This window comes from Manacus candei, unplaced genomic scaffold (assembly GCF_025592945.1).
Source record: "Manacus candei isolate 608988 ecotype Guabito, Panama unplaced genomic scaffold, ASM2559294v1 h1tg000050l, whole genome shotgun sequence".
NCBI lineage: Eukaryota > Metazoa > Chordata > Aves > Passeriformes > Pipridae > Manacus > Manacus candei.
The window spans coordinates 7,755,507-7,775,390 of record NW_026138098.1 but is presented as its reverse complement, the minus strand read 5'-3'; the positions used below and the strand labels follow the sequence as shown (position 1 = coordinate 7,775,390).

At 36.7% G+C, this 19,884-nt stretch overlaps 1 protein-coding gene across 1 annotated transcript in view; it reads right to left on the bottom strand.

Annotated features, from left to right (window-relative positions):
- GFRA1 (GDNF family receptor alpha 1) overlaps nt 1-19,884 on the bottom strand; it is a 145,169-nt gene that overhangs the window by 17,942 nt on the left and 107,343 nt on the right. The window contains exons 6-7 of the mRNA XM_051801181.1: nt 19,718-19,852; nt 15,661-15,839 (exon numbers count right to left, since the gene is read on the bottom strand). Coding sequence (XP_051657141.1) covers nt 15,661-15,839; nt 19,718-19,852 — 314 coding nt within the window. The remainder of the gene's footprint in view (nt 1-15,660; nt 15,840-19,717; nt 19,853-19,884) is intronic.

Below are 19,884 nucleotides of genomic sequence, written 5' to 3'. Positions count from 1 at the left end.
GCGCTGAGCACTACAGGAAGCTTCCCTTTGTGCTACTCCAACCTTAAGCAACTGGTATTATTGCTGGTTTTTTGAGCACTGCATTCACTCATAAATTTCAAAAGGGAAGGGAAGAGAATGACCATGAACATCTTCTTTTTATTAAGTGGCTAAAAATGTTCAAGACTTTCTATTAACAGTAGCTGTATGCATCTGTGTTATTGTGAGCACTTGGCATGGTGATGCACAGAAAAACAACACAGAAAGCCTGAGAAGGGTTTTGAAAACACTTCAGATAACAAGTGACTTTGCTGCAATTACAGAGGCAAAAGCAAAGGCTACAGTAAAGGAACCCTGCACAGAAAGGTAGAAGAAACCAGCCACTTAGTGAGCACCCACCACACAGCCATGTCCTCCCTGCCTCAGTTTTGTTTGCACATTTCAAGCCCAGTGTATTAATTTCCATACAACCTCAGTTGTGTGGTGATGTACCCAAGTCCCACTAAATCGCAGCATGATTTATAGACCAGTTCTTTTCTTTCAAAGTAATCCAATTTTGAACAGTTTTGATTTGGATTAATTTATGAATTTTTCATTTTTGGCACAATCTGCTCTCCAGAAGCGCCACTGCAATAAAATTTTAAAGCGTTTTCTCCCTTCTCTAATCCTGTAGCTGAATTTTGCAGGTGCACAGATGTATCCTCAGAACTGGCAGGGCTGAAATTTTACTGAACTTGCTGCAGTACTTGCCTCAGTTCCTTTCTAGCACTGAAAATAAAAATATATAGCACTCAGAATAAAAATCTAGAAAACATTTTTTAAAATAATGTAAACAAATTTACCAAGGTGAGTCTATTAAAAAAAAAAAAAGAATAAAAAACAGGTTATGGTATACTGTGGCTTTGACAGGCAGGTATTCCTCAAGAATTCAGATAGAACCACACACATAACAACAAAATTTTCACCCAAATAATTAATCTTTTGTATTTTTTTTATATGTGAAAGGTAAGACTTCAACTTTAAGCATAGTTGCTAGCAATGTCTATGATAGTTTATTTTTATTTTCATTAGAATATATGCCTTCAAAATTTTCTAGAAAGGTATTCAAATTCAATGCTATCATTCCTGTTTATTAAATTCTGATGGCATTTTAATTTCTAAAAGTGAATTATAATCATACAGTTTGGACTACTGGTATTTTATTTTCTAACACAAGCATATTTTTCAACAGATTTAAGTCATGACAGAAGCAAAATAAACATACAATTGGTTGTGTCCACAGATCTCCATTAGCTAAGCTAGACCTTGGTTTGTCCTGTCAGCTTCCTAAAGATTATTAAAAGGCCCTTGCAGAATGGATCTTAAAACTCAATACTTGTGAGAGACTTTGATGTAGCATCCTACATTCATTCTTCCCCTGCTGAGGTGAGTGAAGGAGAGAAAAATCATCCCCTCTCAGAAATACTAGCAGTGAAACCCTGACACTAATTCTCTTTAATGGGCTGTACTATAGTGGACTATACTTTAATGGATGGTATTGTAGTGGCCTTCCGCATATCCATTATTTACACCTGAAGGATGCTCTCACACACAACGGTTACACTGTAATTAATGAAGCTATTCAAATAAGCAGAGAAACTCTTGCATAAGAGGAGCCTGCAGAATCTTGACCTTATCAGAAAGGTGCCTTATCCTTTACTGCTCTGATCCCACCACATCAATAGGAATTCTTCCACCTGCCAGGCAGCAGCAACCAAAAATCAAAAGTAACTTCCTACTATCGTCTTCATATATGGCTTCAATTTGAACTCAGTAAGAAGTATGGAGAAATTTTTTCCATCACTGAAACAATTTCTTAGACACAAGAAGGTACTTTGAATGTTGCATGTTTAACAATTATAACCCTATTAAAACAAAACTGAGCCTATAATAACCAGATTATGCAAATAATGACCAGATTATGCAAAACTGTATTTGCAGGATATAATCCTGCTTTGTTTCATCCCACAAGTCATTTACAGAAGGACAGAAGGCTTAAATTTATGTTTACATTTAATAAGTCAGAAAATAAAAACAAATGAATGCTAATAATGTCAGTAATGGAGATCAACATCTCTTTGCGTATATTTTGTTACGTTTCCATACTAAACTAGAAGAAGCTTTAGAAGATTTATTTTGACTAGTTTGCCTGTTTTTGAAGTATTATGTTGTGGTAGACAGGATAGTTCAGGGGATTATTAATGGGATATACAGCCTTAAATTCCAAGGTAGCTAGTTTAATCTAGCTCAGGTCAATACTGACAACTATTCTGTAGTATTTTTGAAATGAGGAGGTGGTTCTGAAGCACTTCTTCTCTTAAGAGGACAGGTTCAATGCACAAAAGTGGCACTAATTTGCACCTCAGACAGTGCACTTCATCAAAGAGACTGAGAAATTAATAGGATATAGGTTTATAATGTCGCAAAGCACTCAGGATGTCTCCCTATGCCCTTCACTTTCCTTTCTGCGAGATGAGCTGCTGTGTTAAAAAGTTTTCTTCCATCCCCAGATTTTTCTAAATCTACAGCAAACCCTACAATAAAAATCTTGAAGGTGCCCTATGCTACCAAATTTTAACATCCTTTAGTGGGACTCAAGAGAGAGATTAGAAGGTTTCACCTAAGAAAACCATCTTAAGAGTGCTATCTGAAGAGAATCTTGATTGATGATGGCTGGCACTAAATATTTCCCTGAGTGCATAACTGTTTGATTAATAGTGCTGGACCAAGCTGAAGCAAGTAGAAAACAGACAAAGTGAGGGGTGTTTTTTGTGACCTACCTACTCAGATGCATCTAATACTCACAACCACCAACTTTGTCTTACTAGCAAGTTTCAGTGTCAATACATTGCCATCAAGTATCCAGAGAGGAAGCATTAAAAAAATAAATACATCTGGGTGTGTGTCAACTATAGCAGCAATATGGCTTCTTGTGTTACTCTCACCTACAGTCCAGTGGACCAGTGGGTGGAAAGTCAGAACAAACACAGCATGACTAGAGATGAGGGATGGGTGCAATGCAGACCGTGTCTACTGCATATTAACATATGTTATTGTATATTGACACCAGCACTGATACTGCATTATTGAGCATTACTGACATACTGAGCTGTCCCAGGCAGAAGTGAATTTAATGGGTTTAAGAGATGCCTTGCTCAGTGGCCAAAACGTGCTTAGCCTCTCTAGTGTCTGAGAACAGCATCTTTAAAAGGGATTTAGGATATCACTGGGCTGCTCACATTCGGTGGCCACATGAACAGCATGGGATATCACATTTCTGGTGTGCTGAGCACAGATGAATGTAACAGCACTCCAACAGGCTTTGTACATAACAAAGGGCAGCAGATGATGAATGAGGACTTGCAGAGCACATATGAGCAGATGCGTCTCACTGGCTGGAGATTACGTGGAGCTGCAGCTTTGCCAGTTGCTCTCATTAAATGTCCATGGAACACCAGAGTCCAGTCCCCTGTTACACTGACATAAGCCAGCACAACTTGTATTTTAAGGGCTGTCCCTGTGACATGGACTCAGTTCAGCTCCCAGAGTGCAGAGCTCTCTCTCTCACTGGGGACACTTATAGAAGAGCTGTTTGCTACTAAATATAACAAGAGCCACAAGCCTGAAGGTGAAAAGCCTCTGCCTAATTAATTATTCCTAAGTATCGTCATTAAGCTGTTCTCTGGGTATAGACAGAGTGTGGTTTTGATCTAAACCTGTTTAGCCATGCCTATGACAATCTGAATTTCTGCTCTGCAAATAACCATGGCTGAGTCCTTAGGAATAATCAGGAAATCTTAATCAAAAGTAACAGGGATTAGGCAAACCCTGGATGAGAGTAGGATTCTGCAAACAATTGCAAGAATTTATTAAAGTTCATAATAACGATGAAAAAAGGGACAATTTTTTTCTTCTGAATTTGCATTTGGCTTCTGAAATTGTATACAAGCAGTTAGGTCCCTCCAGAAAAGATGCCTAAATTTGCCCTCAGAACCAGACCATTACGGTGCACATGAGACCAAGGTGGGCACAGTAGCATAACAGCATCAAAATCATTATGCAGCAGTCTTCAAGAATTGAACTTAGATACATGCAACTGTTAATACACTACTTTTCCTAGAGGAGGGCAAGTCAATGTAAAAAACATCCTGTTCATCGCAAAAGATCCGATCAAACCACTTTTCTACATTTGTGCAGATACAAATTCAGGGTTTTCATAGATACTTGTAACTGCTTTGCTTTCATCTGGGCACACCTAATTTATATGCCCATTTATCCAACTCTCTGCACAAATTAGATGCTTAGGACTGCACATAGCTATTTAGAGCCTACCTGGTACATGTCTTACCTGCCACATACATAAAAAAATTTGAATGCATACATTTCAAATCTGAGCATTAATTTTAGGTGCATGTGGTAATGCATATCTAGCCTTGAATCAGAGGCTACTTGAGCCTTCTGAAAATGTCAAACTGGAAAAATATAGCACCATGCAATGCAGTATTTAGTAAATTACCACCCTGAATACCTAATTCTGTTTTAAGAAAGACATGAGGGAGGATAATCCTCTAATTCTTTTAGGAGACCTGCTGAGTGAACCTATGAAAAATAGGTTACACATTGCATTATACACATCAGTCTGTTTACTTGTGACTCAGGAAAAGAGCTAAGCACGCAGGAGGGCTTAACCAGAGGTGGGATTATTAGGCCAAGTCCACTGATTAGAAATAGGATTTGGTATGCAATAGGCTCTCCTCCAAAGTATGGACTAAAACAAACATTTTGAACTCCTATTGATTTGGAAGGCAGGGAACTGAAATGGGTGACAGTGTGTCATGTTCTGGAACTCAAGAGCAAATTGAAAAATGCTGTAGAGAAGGTGGTTTGAGGGCAACATAGAGATCAATTATTCAGGTAAAACAGCTGATTAGGACTCATAGGGATAAAGAGTAAATAGAAAATAAAGGGTGTGATTTATCCACAGTATTTGATTACTAATGTACAGTGAAGACTATAAAATGAGCAGACAGAGTAAAAGAAGCACAAAAATATATTTATGTTCAGCTGTTTTGTTACCATTAATGGGTGGGGTTTTTTAAGAGTACAGATTAGACAATTTGGTTAAAAGATTGAATTGCGTTTTCTGTCCAATAAACTTGGTTTGATTACTTGAAAAACCTATGAATGCTATGGAAAAGGTTCCAAATTTTAGCTCTTCAACAATGTACTATTTGTGCAGCTATGCTGCCTTGTCAGCAATATATGGTTTAGAATGATTACTTATTATTGTATTCTAATTTCCACTGGTTTTTTCTATATTTCATTTGCTGGTAGTAACAAGGAACAAGCTATTCCTAAAAAAACTTCTTTATTATTCCTGAAGTACCCCTGATCATATCTGCCACACAGCAACTGCAATCTGGGTAGTTTATTTTTTAAGAATGTTAGTTTCTGGGTTACACAGAAATATCAAAGAATGATATGCATATATATATGGGGTAATGGATAATTACAATGTACACTTAAAGATAATTGCAATGTACACAACTCTGGAGTTATTCCATTTTTACAAGTCCATAAACAAAAGCAGAATTTGATTAGGCTGTGTGATTGCCTCTTTAAACTCAAATGACTTTACGTGCGTAAACATACTTCAGGTACTTGGGTTTGCTGCTGGCAGAAGAAGGAAGTGTATCCTCTTTAATCAAGGATAAGGAAGCAGGGTTGTTTCAGACATTTTACCCAAACTGAATGCAGACTTACTCCAATCTCAATTGCACTCCAGCCCACTCAGTGGCCACAACCCCCAGCCCCATTTGCCCTTCCTCACTTTAACTTCTAAGGAAGCCAAGCCAGTGATCACATGGTGACTACTCCTGGACCATGCAGGCTCAAGAGCTCTTCAGTTCAGTTTTGTGCAGGCTTTTTTTCCCCCATGAATCTGCATTTAGCCATTAAACCATTAGAGGGAATATAGAAAAAATAATGTAGCTAAGTTTCATAGCCGATTAAGTCTGAGGCAACTGAGTACCCAAAGATTACAGAATGGATCTGCAAGATGAAAGGACAAAAAAAAAAAACAACACAAAACAAACCAAAACAAACACACACACACACACACACACAAAATCCCAACCAAAAAAAACCCACAAACCAACCAAAAAAAACCAAAAAACCAAAAAACCAAACCATTAGAGGGAATATAGAAAAAATAATGTAGCTAAGTTTCATAGCCGATTAAGTCTGAGGCAACTGAGTACCCAAAGATTACAGAATGGATCTGCAAGATGAAAGGACAAAAAAAAAAAACAACACAAAACAAACCAAAACAAACACACACACACACACACACACAAAATCCCAACCAAAAAAAACCCACAAACCAACCAAAAAAAACCAAAAAACCAAAAAACCAAACCACACCAACCAAACAAAAAAACCCCCACCCCCCCCACAAAAAACCCATCCAACAAACAGATGGGAAAAAGATCTAATAAAGACTAATGGGTAACTGGAAGTGAGTTTTCAGAGATGGTATAGGTATTCCAGTAAATTGAGACTAACAGTCCATCAACTCACCTCACATAAATAGGCAGAACTTTCAAAGAGGATCTTTGAAATAGGTTATCACTTTCCAAAGAGGATCTTTCCTCCATGATAAAACAGAGTATCCCTTGAATTATTATTATTTCCAGTAGGAAGGGTTTCCAAGAGTATAGGAAGGTGTTTTAAAAGGATCTTTGTGTTTAGAGCTGCTATCTGTGTACAAGTTTAAGGGAGTCTATCTCTCTAAAAGCAGGGTGATTTCCTTTGCTGGCACTGTGGAGATGTTTAGACCTCCACAGGAAAGGTTGCAGTTCTCTGCCAGGGAAAGTAGTGTTGTCATGAGGCTGAGTGTAAGAGGATGAACAAAACTGCCCCATCCACTTCCACAATGGGCATGTTCTACAAAATGCGTAAAAGAAGAGAATTTGGTAAATGTATTTGAGCCCATTTTCATCCCGTGGGTTGCATCAGGTTATCCTGTCTATTTTTCTGAGGATTGGAGTGCTCAATTCATACACCTTCCTCAAATCCTTTCACTCCACTATGATATTCATAATGATTCAGCTAAAACCAGCAACAAAGCAATCTGATCACTTGAAAAAATTAAGAAATAGACAATTAAACGTGCACAAGGCTCCTAAGGCTTGTAGAGAACTCTACTGGCCTGATAACTGCTCAGGATGTACAACAGGGCAGTAGCTTCCGCCCACTACTCAATTCTTACCTTTTTTAAAATTATTTGGGGCTGAAAATAAATCAGAGCTGTGAGTGTAAGATAGGGAGCTTTAATCAACACTTCTCTGTAGCAAAAGACAAAATACCATCAATACTTGTCCCAAACAACAGCACAGGTTTGCTGTGCTTTAGGAAACAGATAGCTAATCTATGGAAACAACCTGCCCTTCCTTAAGAAGCACAAAGGTGTCCAGTAGTGTCTGCAACAAGCAGACCGCAGGAGCCATCAAGGGTGACAGTAAATGAGAGAATTATAGCACAATGTGAATGCAGTAGTCATCTGTGAGCTCTTCTCTACCCACTCACACACCCAAGGATTCATAAAAATACTAGGGAACAACTGATTCGGGAAAATACCCTGGGGCAGACAGCCCCAAAACCCTACTCCCAGGATCAACGACCATTTCATCAATCTCTGGGTTCAAGGAACACAACTAGAGACGAGGCAAACTTCATGACCCTGCACCAGGACTCTGCAGAACTCATCAGGGTCCCTTCTCTGGCAGCAAGCCTTCTCCTCAACAGAACAAGGAGGTTGTGCTACGCTGCTCCCCTCAATTCTCACCCCCTCTCCCTACAAGATGGAGAAGGCAGGTAATTCATAAAACAGTACGATCTGTGATTAAAATGCTTTACTATCCAGAATTATTTAGTTTCCACACTGTCATTTGTCTTAAACTGTCACAGTACAAAACAAAACCATCAATACTACTTCAATAACAGTGGTTAAACGTACATTTCAATTATAAAAGTCTTATTAAATCCCTCTGCTTGCCTAGCAAATAACAATTCTTTGCAAAGATGGCAGAACTGATAAAGATTTTATTTGTTAAACTTTGATCTCTTCTGGCAACTGCCGAGCTATTTTCATACCTTAGAAAGAAACATCTCTATTGACAACTGGATTCATTATCTGAGATAGCACTAGTCTTTTACTTTGGTATTCCTTGTGTATCTCTGTGGATATACTTTTTTGAGGATAACCTAACGCATTAGCATAGTTTATAATAGTAAAATATTTATTGTTTCTAGAGAACTGAAATACACTATGTGGTTTTTAGAATAAATAAAGGCTATGTGGTGATAGCTCCAGTGAAGCTAACAGCAATTCATCGGGTTTTTAAGGCAAAGGGTACCATTATGAGTCTGTGGAATAGCTAGAATGATGGGATTCCAGTGTATAATAAGGACTTCTTGAAAGCTATTCCAGTTAAGATAAGAAAGTACTTAAGATTTCAAGGATTCTATTTTTGATTTTTGTTCCATTAAAAACCTGATGGCACAACTGATTTTGCCTACACTTGCTTTGCAACAGGGTCAGCCTGCTGACATAACCAGAGCTACTTTCCCTTGTACACGTGCAAATGGAAGCAGAGTCATGACTAAAACCTAATATTTGCTAATAGCAAACAATATGTCTTAAACAAAGCACTTTGTCAGGTCCCATAAATGCACAATATATTATGAACTAAACTTCCAAAGACAATATGATTAAACGTGTACCATTGCAATGCAATGACCTAGAATTTTTATTGGTAGTAGTTATGTCTTAAAACTAATTTATAATACTGTACTCCATTTTATGGTTGTTTTTTGCAGACTATAGTGAGCTATCTGTTTTAAAAGGGAAATACATGATGGACTAGGTATTTGATTGAGAATTAAAGTTGGTTGACATTAGGAATACATTTAATATGATGAAGAACCATATAAAGTAAATACCAAGGGCTATGAATAGTTCAATTTGGCTTATCTGATGTGATCCAATTTTCTGATTCTGGTTTATTCTAGCACTTTGTATTTTTGTGGGTATTCTTATAAGAGGATACTCACGTGAAATGTAGAAACAACTGTGGCTTAGGGGAACACTGAAAATGCTTTTAGCAGCATTAATTTGCAAAATTCTTTCTGAGGATAAGAACTATAATCTGTCCATAGAAAATTAAATTTTCTGTAAAGGTGTGTAGTACATTTTAATAAAGCTATATTTTTGTAAGTCATTAAATTGGTTTTTAGTAACCTCATACTCATTTTCAATTGAACAATTATTAAACTATAAAACAAAATTGCATGATTCCTAATACTGCAGTCTAGAGTTTTACAGTTTGCTATAAAGCGCTGTATTATTATAATACACTTAAGATGCTCAGACTAGTAAATTATTTTTTTTTAAATGAACCATAAAATATTTTATCATTGATGAAATAATTCTAAAGTATTATGCTCTCCAGCAGTATACATGCACAATATTTTGGTCTAATGAAAAGAATTCTAATCAAAAAACCGCAATTTAAACTGTGGTTTTAATATGTAAAATAAACCATTTCACTGTTTTTCAGTAAGAGAAGTTTATTACACCCAACTTCCAACATAAAAAATGTTTCATCCAAGTATCAATCACTACATATGAAGTCCACTCTTACAGAGAGCTCTACATGCCAAAGAGACTGAGGGTTAAGCAGTGCACGTCTGTGTAGCTCTGGTGATAACAATGGAGATACGATGACTTACACTGTTGTAAAGTTTTAGCCTGTATTTTACTCTACAAATCATGACTTATCATGTAAGTGGGCCTGATGTTCAGTTTATAAGTTCAACCAAGTCTGGTAAATGAGAACAATTTTCTACTGACTACTGATGTCAGATGTCTCATAGCAACGCTGACACTAATATGATACATCTGAGCCTATAGGGTATGATACTTGGCTACATTCTCAAACTGTTCCTGTGATGATCAAAAGCGAAGAAAAAGACTCTCCGTACTTAGAAATTAATCAGCTTTATGAATCACATCTTTAACTTCAGCAGGATTTCAACAAGCTTGAAAACAATCTATTGCGTGTGGTCCTGATGTTCATGGGCAAGGATGGTGAAAAACCCAAGCGCAGCCTTGCTTGGAGTGGGAGCATCTACATGATCATACCAGTAATACATATGTATGTAGGTATACATATCTTCACTGCAAACCAGCCTTTTGGCACTGAGATCCACTGTTTCCACAGTAATACAGGTGGACTGCAGCTAAATTTCTGCCTAAGAATACCAAGATTTCCATAACATGTCTCTCACTCATGGTCCCCTCACCTTCTCTGGATCTGCTGGACAGGTGCAAGAGTCATGCAGTAAATGAACACACTTTCAGGGAATTGTATACATCCACACTTTTTGAGGACCCACTCCAGCATGGTGTTGAAGAAAACAAGGATTAACTTCACTGAAATCAGTGTCAATGAAATCAATGGACAAAGCAGTAGCTGTTGTGGAAAAACGGAATTTCATTTAGTGCTCCCCAAATTAGAAGTGTAAGATTAAAGAAGAAACTCCAAATTATCCCTGGCTGTCAGGTTCTAATCTGAACATACAAACACTCAAGATTTCTTTAGGTACAGGAGAATTGCCACTAAAGCAAATTAAAGGCACTGCTTTTTCAGAAGAAAAGCTGTCAATAGGTGTTCTCTAAATCACTTGTACCAGCTGGCTGACCCCATTATGTCAGCTAATCCTGAAAATACAGGAGGTAAATTTAAAGCTTTTCATATGAATTGTTTAGTCGATTTTCGGGTTTTGTTTGTTTTGGCATAGCATTGGAAGTTTTATATTGCTGTCCATCTTTTACCCCAGTCTATAACTTTCTGTGTAGTTGTAATGCCCAGAGGAAGAGGTCCAAGCATGACTTTTCCAACTGACAGAGCAGGCAGGGTATTTGAAAGCATAGTGCTTGTTTATCACAGAAAAGAAAAAGAAAGATCACAGGCTGTGTGAAGGGACGGAGGAAAGACGGTGCCAGGCATATGGGTGACTTAATACTGTAGCTCAGGGGATAAAACAAGTCTCCTTTGTCTCTACTCCAGTGCAGCATCTCAGCAGTTGTACTATTCCCTCATCAACAGCACACCTACATCTGCCTGTGTTTCCTGCTTATGTTCACCCACCACCCAATTACCAGCTCATGAAGATCCATACCTGCTGTGCCTTGATCCTCAAAATGCTACGCTGAAGCTTTAACCCTCTCCAAACACCTACATAATGCTTTATAATAATAATATTTAGCACATGAGAAGGTACATTAAATAATTACAGACGGTACTTAAACCACCAGATTAGCAGATCCTCGCACAGTGCTGAAGATCTGCAACACAGATCTACAAGGGAAAAGCACAGTCATTTTCAGTCTGAGTCATATTTAAGTCCTGCTCTCCTCAGTGGACTGTGAACTCCCTCTCCTGATTTTGTCTTAAGACTCTCCATTATAGATATTTTTTTTTAAATCCCAAGTATTATGTGAATTTGTGGGAAAATAGTTTGCCATATGACCCACATCTGTTATAAACACCCACTAATCTTACATGCAAATAGAAAGAATTGACACATTTAAATATCTAGATTTCTCTTTTCCTTTGTTCCCACAAAATGTTTGAGGTTTTCAATTTATGTCTAATAAGTTTTAAATTTTGTTGCTGAGAGTAAACAAAATTTACACACTGGACTTGATTGAAAGTGCTGGCTTTCAGTCCAAAGGGCCATGTATGTCAATTACATGTGTCCATTGCTGTGGTCTTCAAAAGCACAAACCCCTTAAATTCTCTTTGAATGCTGAACTAACGTTAACTAGAGCAAAGCTTTTATAATAGATGTGGGAAAACAAAGTACGGAGCAAGCTAGCGAGTTGATAGATTTCGATGCATAAACTTACTTAAATGTCCTTAACCATCTTGACTTCTATCATTTCTGTCTTCTGCAAAATGTCCTCTGAAATATTATAGAAAACCCAGTATGGAAGTCTTAGTTTTTTATTTATCCCTGCAATGACCCAGGAATAAAGAGTCCAATCTAGTCTAATCTATCACTTGAGGTTTATTTCATTATCATCATTCAGGTCTATGTATCTCTCCTAAATGCAGAAGCAGCCTTTTTCTTGAAGAATACATGGTGTGAGTACACATCCAACCTCATTCTTTTGTCCCTTTCAAATAATCCAACATGATGGTTCAGGCGGTGGGGGTAGAACAAGAGACTGAAAGACCATAACCATTCTTTGACTGGCATACTGAATGCAAGTTATGACTAAAAATGAGGGATTAACATATATGTCAGTTAAACAGCAAACATCAGAGTGAAGCTATCGGAAAAAATATACTGTTGGCACTTACTTAATAAAATATGCCTGTATAAGGAGCACGCTGTTGGCATTCATCTATACATCATTTTTCTGTAGAGCTGAGGATCCTTTTCAAGATGTCAAGCATCTCAAATATACTTTACTTGAGCATTTTATATAAAACTAACTACTATTTACTCTCTGGGTTTAGCAAACTTTGTTAAAAGTCAGGTTTATAAGAGAGTTAATAGGATGCTTGACAAAATTAAGCATCTTCCTGGCAAAGATGGAGTGTTGATTTAATTTAGGGATAGAAGAAAGAGCATATTACACAATGCAATGTAAACATAAAGTAAGCATATAGCAGAAACAAACATTTTGCTGTATCAATTTGAAATAAGAAAATACTCCATAATAGGAGAACTGCAAATTCTCATAGCAATGGTAAGTTGAAATTATGAACAACTTCTAAACAGCATCACTGAAACAAACATAATTTAAAAGTCCAGATCTTCAAAAGGTATTTGAAATAAATATTGAGTACAGGTAAACAAAGAGAATCTCATATTTTCTTTAAGCATTCACAACCCTTCCAATTCCCAGGTTTGCATTTGCAGAACACGGCACAGCGACAGAATGATCAGTTCACCCTTGCTTTTCATACAACCATTTTGAACAAGTCAGAAAGAAATGTATCAAAAATTGCTCAGTCAGTGACGCTTCTGGCGAACTGGGTTAGTGCCCTGTATTTGAAAACCCTGGGAGATTAGAATCTGTTCATTTCTATGGCATATTTTCTAATCAATCACTTCCTGCTCTTTCTTCCCTCACTGTATTTATTTCAATGGCAATTTATACTAATCAATCACTTCCTGCTCTTTCTTCCTTCACTAAATCGACTAAATAGAATATGCAGCCTTGTAGCATCTCAATGATCATCTCCTTATCCCCTCTTGGCCATTGTCTTTTTGTGTTGAGACTAATGCTTTTAATTTGTCTTTCCACAATGTTCAGGCCATACTGCCTTTTCGAAACCTTTCAGCTAAACTGCTAATTGCATAAAAAAACCCTTCACATTGTTTTTGGTCACACTAGTTCATGTTTTGAAAATACTACAAAGCATATTTTTCATGGGAGGAGAGCCTTGGAATGAATACCCTTCTCTAAATGTCATATGAATGCCTCACTTCTTTTGTAAAATTTGCATTAAGGTTTAAGTCTCACATTCAAAGTGGCACCATACTGTCCAAAAAACACAGGTTTCTTTTTAAAAAATTGTGGGCTTGTTTTGGCTCTATTCGTAAGTTGGTTTTTTGAAAAATACATTAAAATATTAAGAGCTTTGTTCTTTGTGTTTTAGTTCTGACAGAAGGAAATAGTAAGCAGAAGAATGTTGTACTTCACAGGAATAAAACTGCTTGATTCACGTAACTTCCGTGACCTTTTAGTGCAGACTTATCTACAGTTTCTACAAAACAGCAGAGATCGTTTATTTGAAGGAAGCTGTTTTCCCTACAGACCTTTACTTCTCGTGTCAAGTACATCAGGGGTACACTTGAAGTCACAGCACAGCTTTAAACCAGCACTGATAAACTCATGTGGGATGTGACTTCAAAACACCAGAGTAACAGGAGGAAGGACAAGGAAGAATTTAATTCATTTTCAAAACAAAGGAACATCTATTTAGGCTTTAGGAACATTTGCAAATTGAAGTGAATCCAATGGGATTCGAGATGACTTGCCATTTCTTCAGTTCTTTATTTATTATGTGTATTTTGGTAGCATCTGGAGGCCTTGCTCTATAGGGGGTTGTACAAATACTGAAAGAAAACGTGATCTCTCCCATAAAACAACTTTTTAATATAACATGAATTGAGTCAATAATATCCCATCAAGGTCTTGTTCTAAATGCAAGACATTCCAAGTTTCTGGTTTAAAAGGTTACATTTCTTTCAGTATATTCTATTTGGTCAAATAATTATCGCAAATATCAATATATACCTATAACTGTCTCTCTCAACAATAACGTACAAGGCTTAAATCATAATGAACATACAGATATGAAAAACAGAAGGACCTAAATGCAGCACCATCTACCATTAACCCCTTTACTTTGTGACCATGAAATTTCTCTGATGTTGATTCATATACAGTTTTCAATATGAAATAAATGCAGGAACTGAAAAAGGATGAACATGAGAGATGGTGCTGGAAAAATTAAGAAGCAAAACACACTTCCAAAGAATAAAACCTTTTTGTTTCAATGCACATGGAAACTTTGATACAGTTTAATATGAAGAATACAAAATCAATTTTTTATAGGGAAGTGAAAAGTCAACGTTACAAGAGTGGAAAAGTTTAGGAATCCAGAAAATTTATCTTAATATCAGATGAGATCTTAAAACTTGGACACTTACATTTGTGTCACATAGCAATTTTCCTTCTGTAAAGACAAAAATAAACAGGACAAGTTGATCTATCCCTGACCTACTTTTGCATTGAAACCACCAGAAATTTTTATAGCCCCAGATTCTAATCTGACCTAAGGATGTTTTTAGCTTACAATTCCTGCTGTCTCTTTCCTGCCTTGATTTTGCTGTTGTCTCCTGCCCAAGTTCTTCAGACTTTCTAAGAGTTGCATATACTGTCTTCAGCAAGTGATGAAGCTCTTTAAATCCAGAAGCAATGATGCACCATGAACAGGCTACTTTAGGTGTCAAAGAAAATCACTACAGTCATTGGGCAAAATCACATCATGACCTCAATCCCACTTCAGGAGAGTGCCTGATCCAAAACTGTTTCTATCTTTGTCCAGCTTCTTCACCACATATTCTCTAATATCCAGATCTACTCAGCCAAAAAGCCTCTTGAGTTTATTGCCAATAACATAAGAAAGAAGGCAACAGGACATGCAAGCTCATAATAAGGGTTCCCTCTGAATTTGGATTACTCAGGTAATTAATTTATTCTGACATATTCTGGCAGGGTTTGGAGAGTACCGCATTCATATTCAAATCTGTGATAAGAAACGAAATACTACTCCTTTCTGAGTCAGGGAGGCAATAAAGTCCACTTTGAGATATGTGTGTTTCTGATATTGAATAAGAGTATCTGATATTTTAAAATATATACAGGTTGTAACTACAACATGGGAATAAACAAATATTGGAATTTAAGCAGGCATCCACTTAGGCAGTGGGAGACTATAGATATCGATGAAAAACTTTCATTTATGCACTGCAACAAGTACAAAACTCTCTTACCTGCAGGTTTGCACATGCTGGTGAATCATTGTGGGAGGGTATTTCATTGTTGGTGGTCTCTGAACCTGTGTTTTTAAGTCTGGAAGCTGTTGTAGTTGTGGCTGTAGTGGTCTGTACTGGTAAGATTGGCTGCCAGACATTCACATCAGTACCGTTGCCGAAGGCCTGAATTGCATTTTCTGTAAAAATAAATTACAGGCAATTTTCTATTTCTAAAAACAAAAGGCAAAAAGCAGAACTGAGTTGTTTTTTATTATTATTATAATTAGTACATTGAAAATGTGTTTTTAGAGAAACTCAATTTTTATGCTGAAAACTGTGCCTTAATTTTGAACCTATCTGAAACACAAACTCAGAGTCTGGGGTCGTAATTATCTGGTGCAGCCTCTTCTTTGTAATGTTTCCAGTAATTCTTGACAGGCACTCTAGGACTTACCATAATCATATTTGTTACCATCCAAAAGCCTCAAAAATTTACTCTGAGGATTTAAAATACAGTTTGAATGTCATGTCCTAATTCAGGCAGGTGATTTTAGCAAACTGAAAACAGAGAAAAGGCAAAATACTTATTTCTACATCTTCTTGTAGTAAAACTAATATGCCTATAACTACAAAATAGTTTAACTAAGGTAATCTTTTCCTTACAGTTTTCAATCAAAATCTGCATAATTAGGTGAAGGAAACATGCTTAAACTAAAACTTTAGAATATAAAAGTTAAAAAGCTTATCACAGTTTCACGGGATTAAAGAGTGTGTTTATAGCAAGAGTAAATTGGTTGGGGCTTTTATAAAACAAATAGAAAAACAGTTTTTAATCAGGTCTTTGGGGATTCAACATGGATTTGGGCATTTCTTATTCCAAATTCTTTGTACAAGAAACCAAACAATTTCACTGGGGACTAATATGTGGAAGTTATTAATACTTCTTCTCAGTAGTATTCCTTGGCTTATAAAATAATTTACATTTAATTTTCAACTGAAAAATATGTATTTTATTATGATATTAGTTCTCAGAACTCCAACATGCAAAGAGAAGAATTTGTAAAAGGCATCACAATCAGCTGGGTTAATGGAGACAAAGTGGGAAGAGTGAAATTATATGTTTCCTTAGTTTCCCCAGAATGAGGCCATATATAAACCAATATTTTCCTATTATTTCCTAAATTGACAGCAAGTCTTTGTTTCCACTATTACAAGAAAGGTCACAGAAACACGTGCAATCCTTCCAGGTTTTTAAGTAACAAGTGTTCTTTACAATTAGTTTTCTTCAATTATTTCATACACTCATACTCAATGATCCTTATGAGTCTTTTCCAACTTGAAACATTCTATGATTCTTTGACAGAATCACAGAATGATTTAGGTTTGAACCATCCTTTTTTTAAGCACTGAAAGGCCAAAATAAGGTCTTTCCAGAGCCTTCTTTCAAGCTAAACAACGCCAACTCATAGAAGAGGTATCCCACCCCCTCCTCAGATTTTCACAATATTTGAAATATATATACATATATATGAAATATCTATTTTTTACATATAACTTTAATACATATTACAAACATATTTCAAAACCCATAATGACTTCAAGGAGGTGCTTCAAATGTCTAACTGCTCTAGTAAAGGTCCTCCCAATAATTTTCTTTAACTAACTCACAGGCAGGTGTGAACAAATTCTTTGAACAGATGGGTAGATATACTGAATCCCATTCAGATCACTAGGAATTCTAGAAAACGCATTCTATCAATGAATGTCAGAGCATTCACTTTCAGAGTAGTGAAAAAAACTCTCAAGATGGATTTCCAGAATTTATAATTGGCCAAACCTTACCTTGAGAGGCAGAAATTAGGAACACTGCAGTATTGTCAGTAAACTGGCATCTTCCAATAGAGGATAAAAGTAAAAGCAAGGCAATATACAGCCAAAATTTTAGAGAGGAATATATCTTATTTGGATCCTATTAAACTGGAAATTGGGATAATTTCACAGTTTTGATACAAACCCATATTCTGCAGGAAAATGCTGAGATAAAGAAACACTTTAATACAGATAAAGAAAAAAACAACAAAATGCTTGTCTTCATGGGACTAATTACTAAAACAGACTGGAATTTTCACTTGTATTTTCACACCCATCTTTTGAAATCAAAACTTGCACTCTGGTTTCAACTTAACATCTTTTGCAAAAGGCATTTCAAGCCCAGAGTGTAGTTTCTGGAAAAGTGCATGGGGAGGACCAAGAAAGACCAGGATTTCAGGTGTGTATGTGGGACATGGGACACTCAGTTTCATATCCCAGCTCCTCATCAGACACAGTATGAATATGATCCTCAGTCTCCTGCTTTCTAATTTCCCTGGCCCGCAGGGTACAGTCCCAGCTCTTCCATTTTGCATAAGTAACTAAAAGGATTTTTATTTCAGTTAGTTTTTCCCCATCATCATAAATGTCCCAGATAACTAACTTTTCCCACTCTACATAAAAGAAAAACTTCGTATTAAACCAGAAATGTCTGTAATTGCTTCATGAGGAAGACATCTCTTGCAGCTAAAATGACTATAATTTGTCTCACAGTAACCTCTACTGTCTTTGATTTGTCTTCATTAATGCTTTTGTACCAATGGCAAAAGAAAGGACAAGGAATTGCTCTATGTTCTAAAAGGAACCTGTAACATTCTAGAAATTAATACATTCACAAATTAATACAATCTGAGGTATTACAATACATATAAATGGCAACACACATTAGGCTTGAAGAAGGTCTGATGGTATATTGTTAAATTTTATCCCATCATAATTTAAACTCTTTTCTCTTTTTCTTTTGCTAAATGATCTTGAGTAATTGATTAACTCTTCCAAAGCTTAATAAATAGTGTATCACACATAGCAACTCATGTTTTTGTAGGCAAAGCTCCCCATGTCTTCACCACAATGCTGCCTCTTGAGAAGCTGCCAATGGAGATTTTCAGACCCTGCTAAAACACAGACTGAACCCTGCATTAGCTCAGGTCTGTAGGGCTGGACAGAACAGTCTGGATCACTGAGTTCATTTACCATTTTTGAAGAAAGTAATGCTGTATGTATGCTTCTTTGCATAAGCTGATGAAATACGACTTTTAAATCCACTTTTGCCCTCAAAACTCCTGCTGGAAGCCTATTTCATGACTTTAGTGTGATGGTTAAAATTTTTCCAATTTTGAACCTAAATATGTATGGCCAATATCTCCCTTTTCGATCTTATGCCAACATTGTCCTCTAGGTGAAGTAATCCTTTTCCCTCCCTGGGCTTGCCCCTCTAATGCAATTTTTGCGGACAATCACGTATCCTTTCAACTTCTGTTCTGCTGGGCTAGGGAAACCAAGCTCTTTTGGCCTCCTCATTTATCTGAAATTAAAACGCTCATGCACACTCCACCTCATCCAATTATGCTGCTCCAGGCAGACAGGAAATTTGAAAAGAGAACCTGCCAAAATCGACTCTATTGAGCCATTCTGAAATTTATAATACTCCCTAATTTGGAAGTGAGTCTGACAGGAAAAAAAAAATCATTTATTTAACAAAATCTTTACAACAGTTACCATCCAGGCTTGTGTTAAAACCAGGCCTCTGAGATCAAATATCCCAAAAACCCCGAAGTTGGCAATAAATTGCAAGCACAATCCAATTTATACTTACCTACAGCAAATCCTTCATATCATAAACTACATGTCTTTTTAATATGAAGTTCTCAAATAGCACAGAAACCCCCCAGGTGTTGCAAGATTTTGGTAAAGACGCTTCCTGACTGTTAGGGTCCAAATATGATCTGTGATGTAAACATATTTCAATACCATACAACTTTGTTACTCGAATTTTTTTTTTCCAAGAGCTTGTCATGTTTGCAATCTTGGCCATAAACCTCAGTATCAGGCATATTTGCTTGTTCTTTTAATTTTAACACCTATAACAGAACCATGCTTACAAAGTGCAAAGAGATGGCCTTGATGTATCGTAACACACTTAAACAGCAAAAAAACCCTAGAAAACATCCTAAAACACATTAAAGACATCTAATTTTGTACTCACTAAGGCATATGTTGTCCTGGAAGAAATTCAGGAACTTCTCGCATTCCTCTCTGTCATTACCACTGTTGCTGCAGTCGCACCACGGGGCAACACTGAGACTGTTGGAGTCTATGTAGTTTGGTGTCATCACGGTGCCTGTTAACAGAGTGAAGCACAGTACTGTGAGC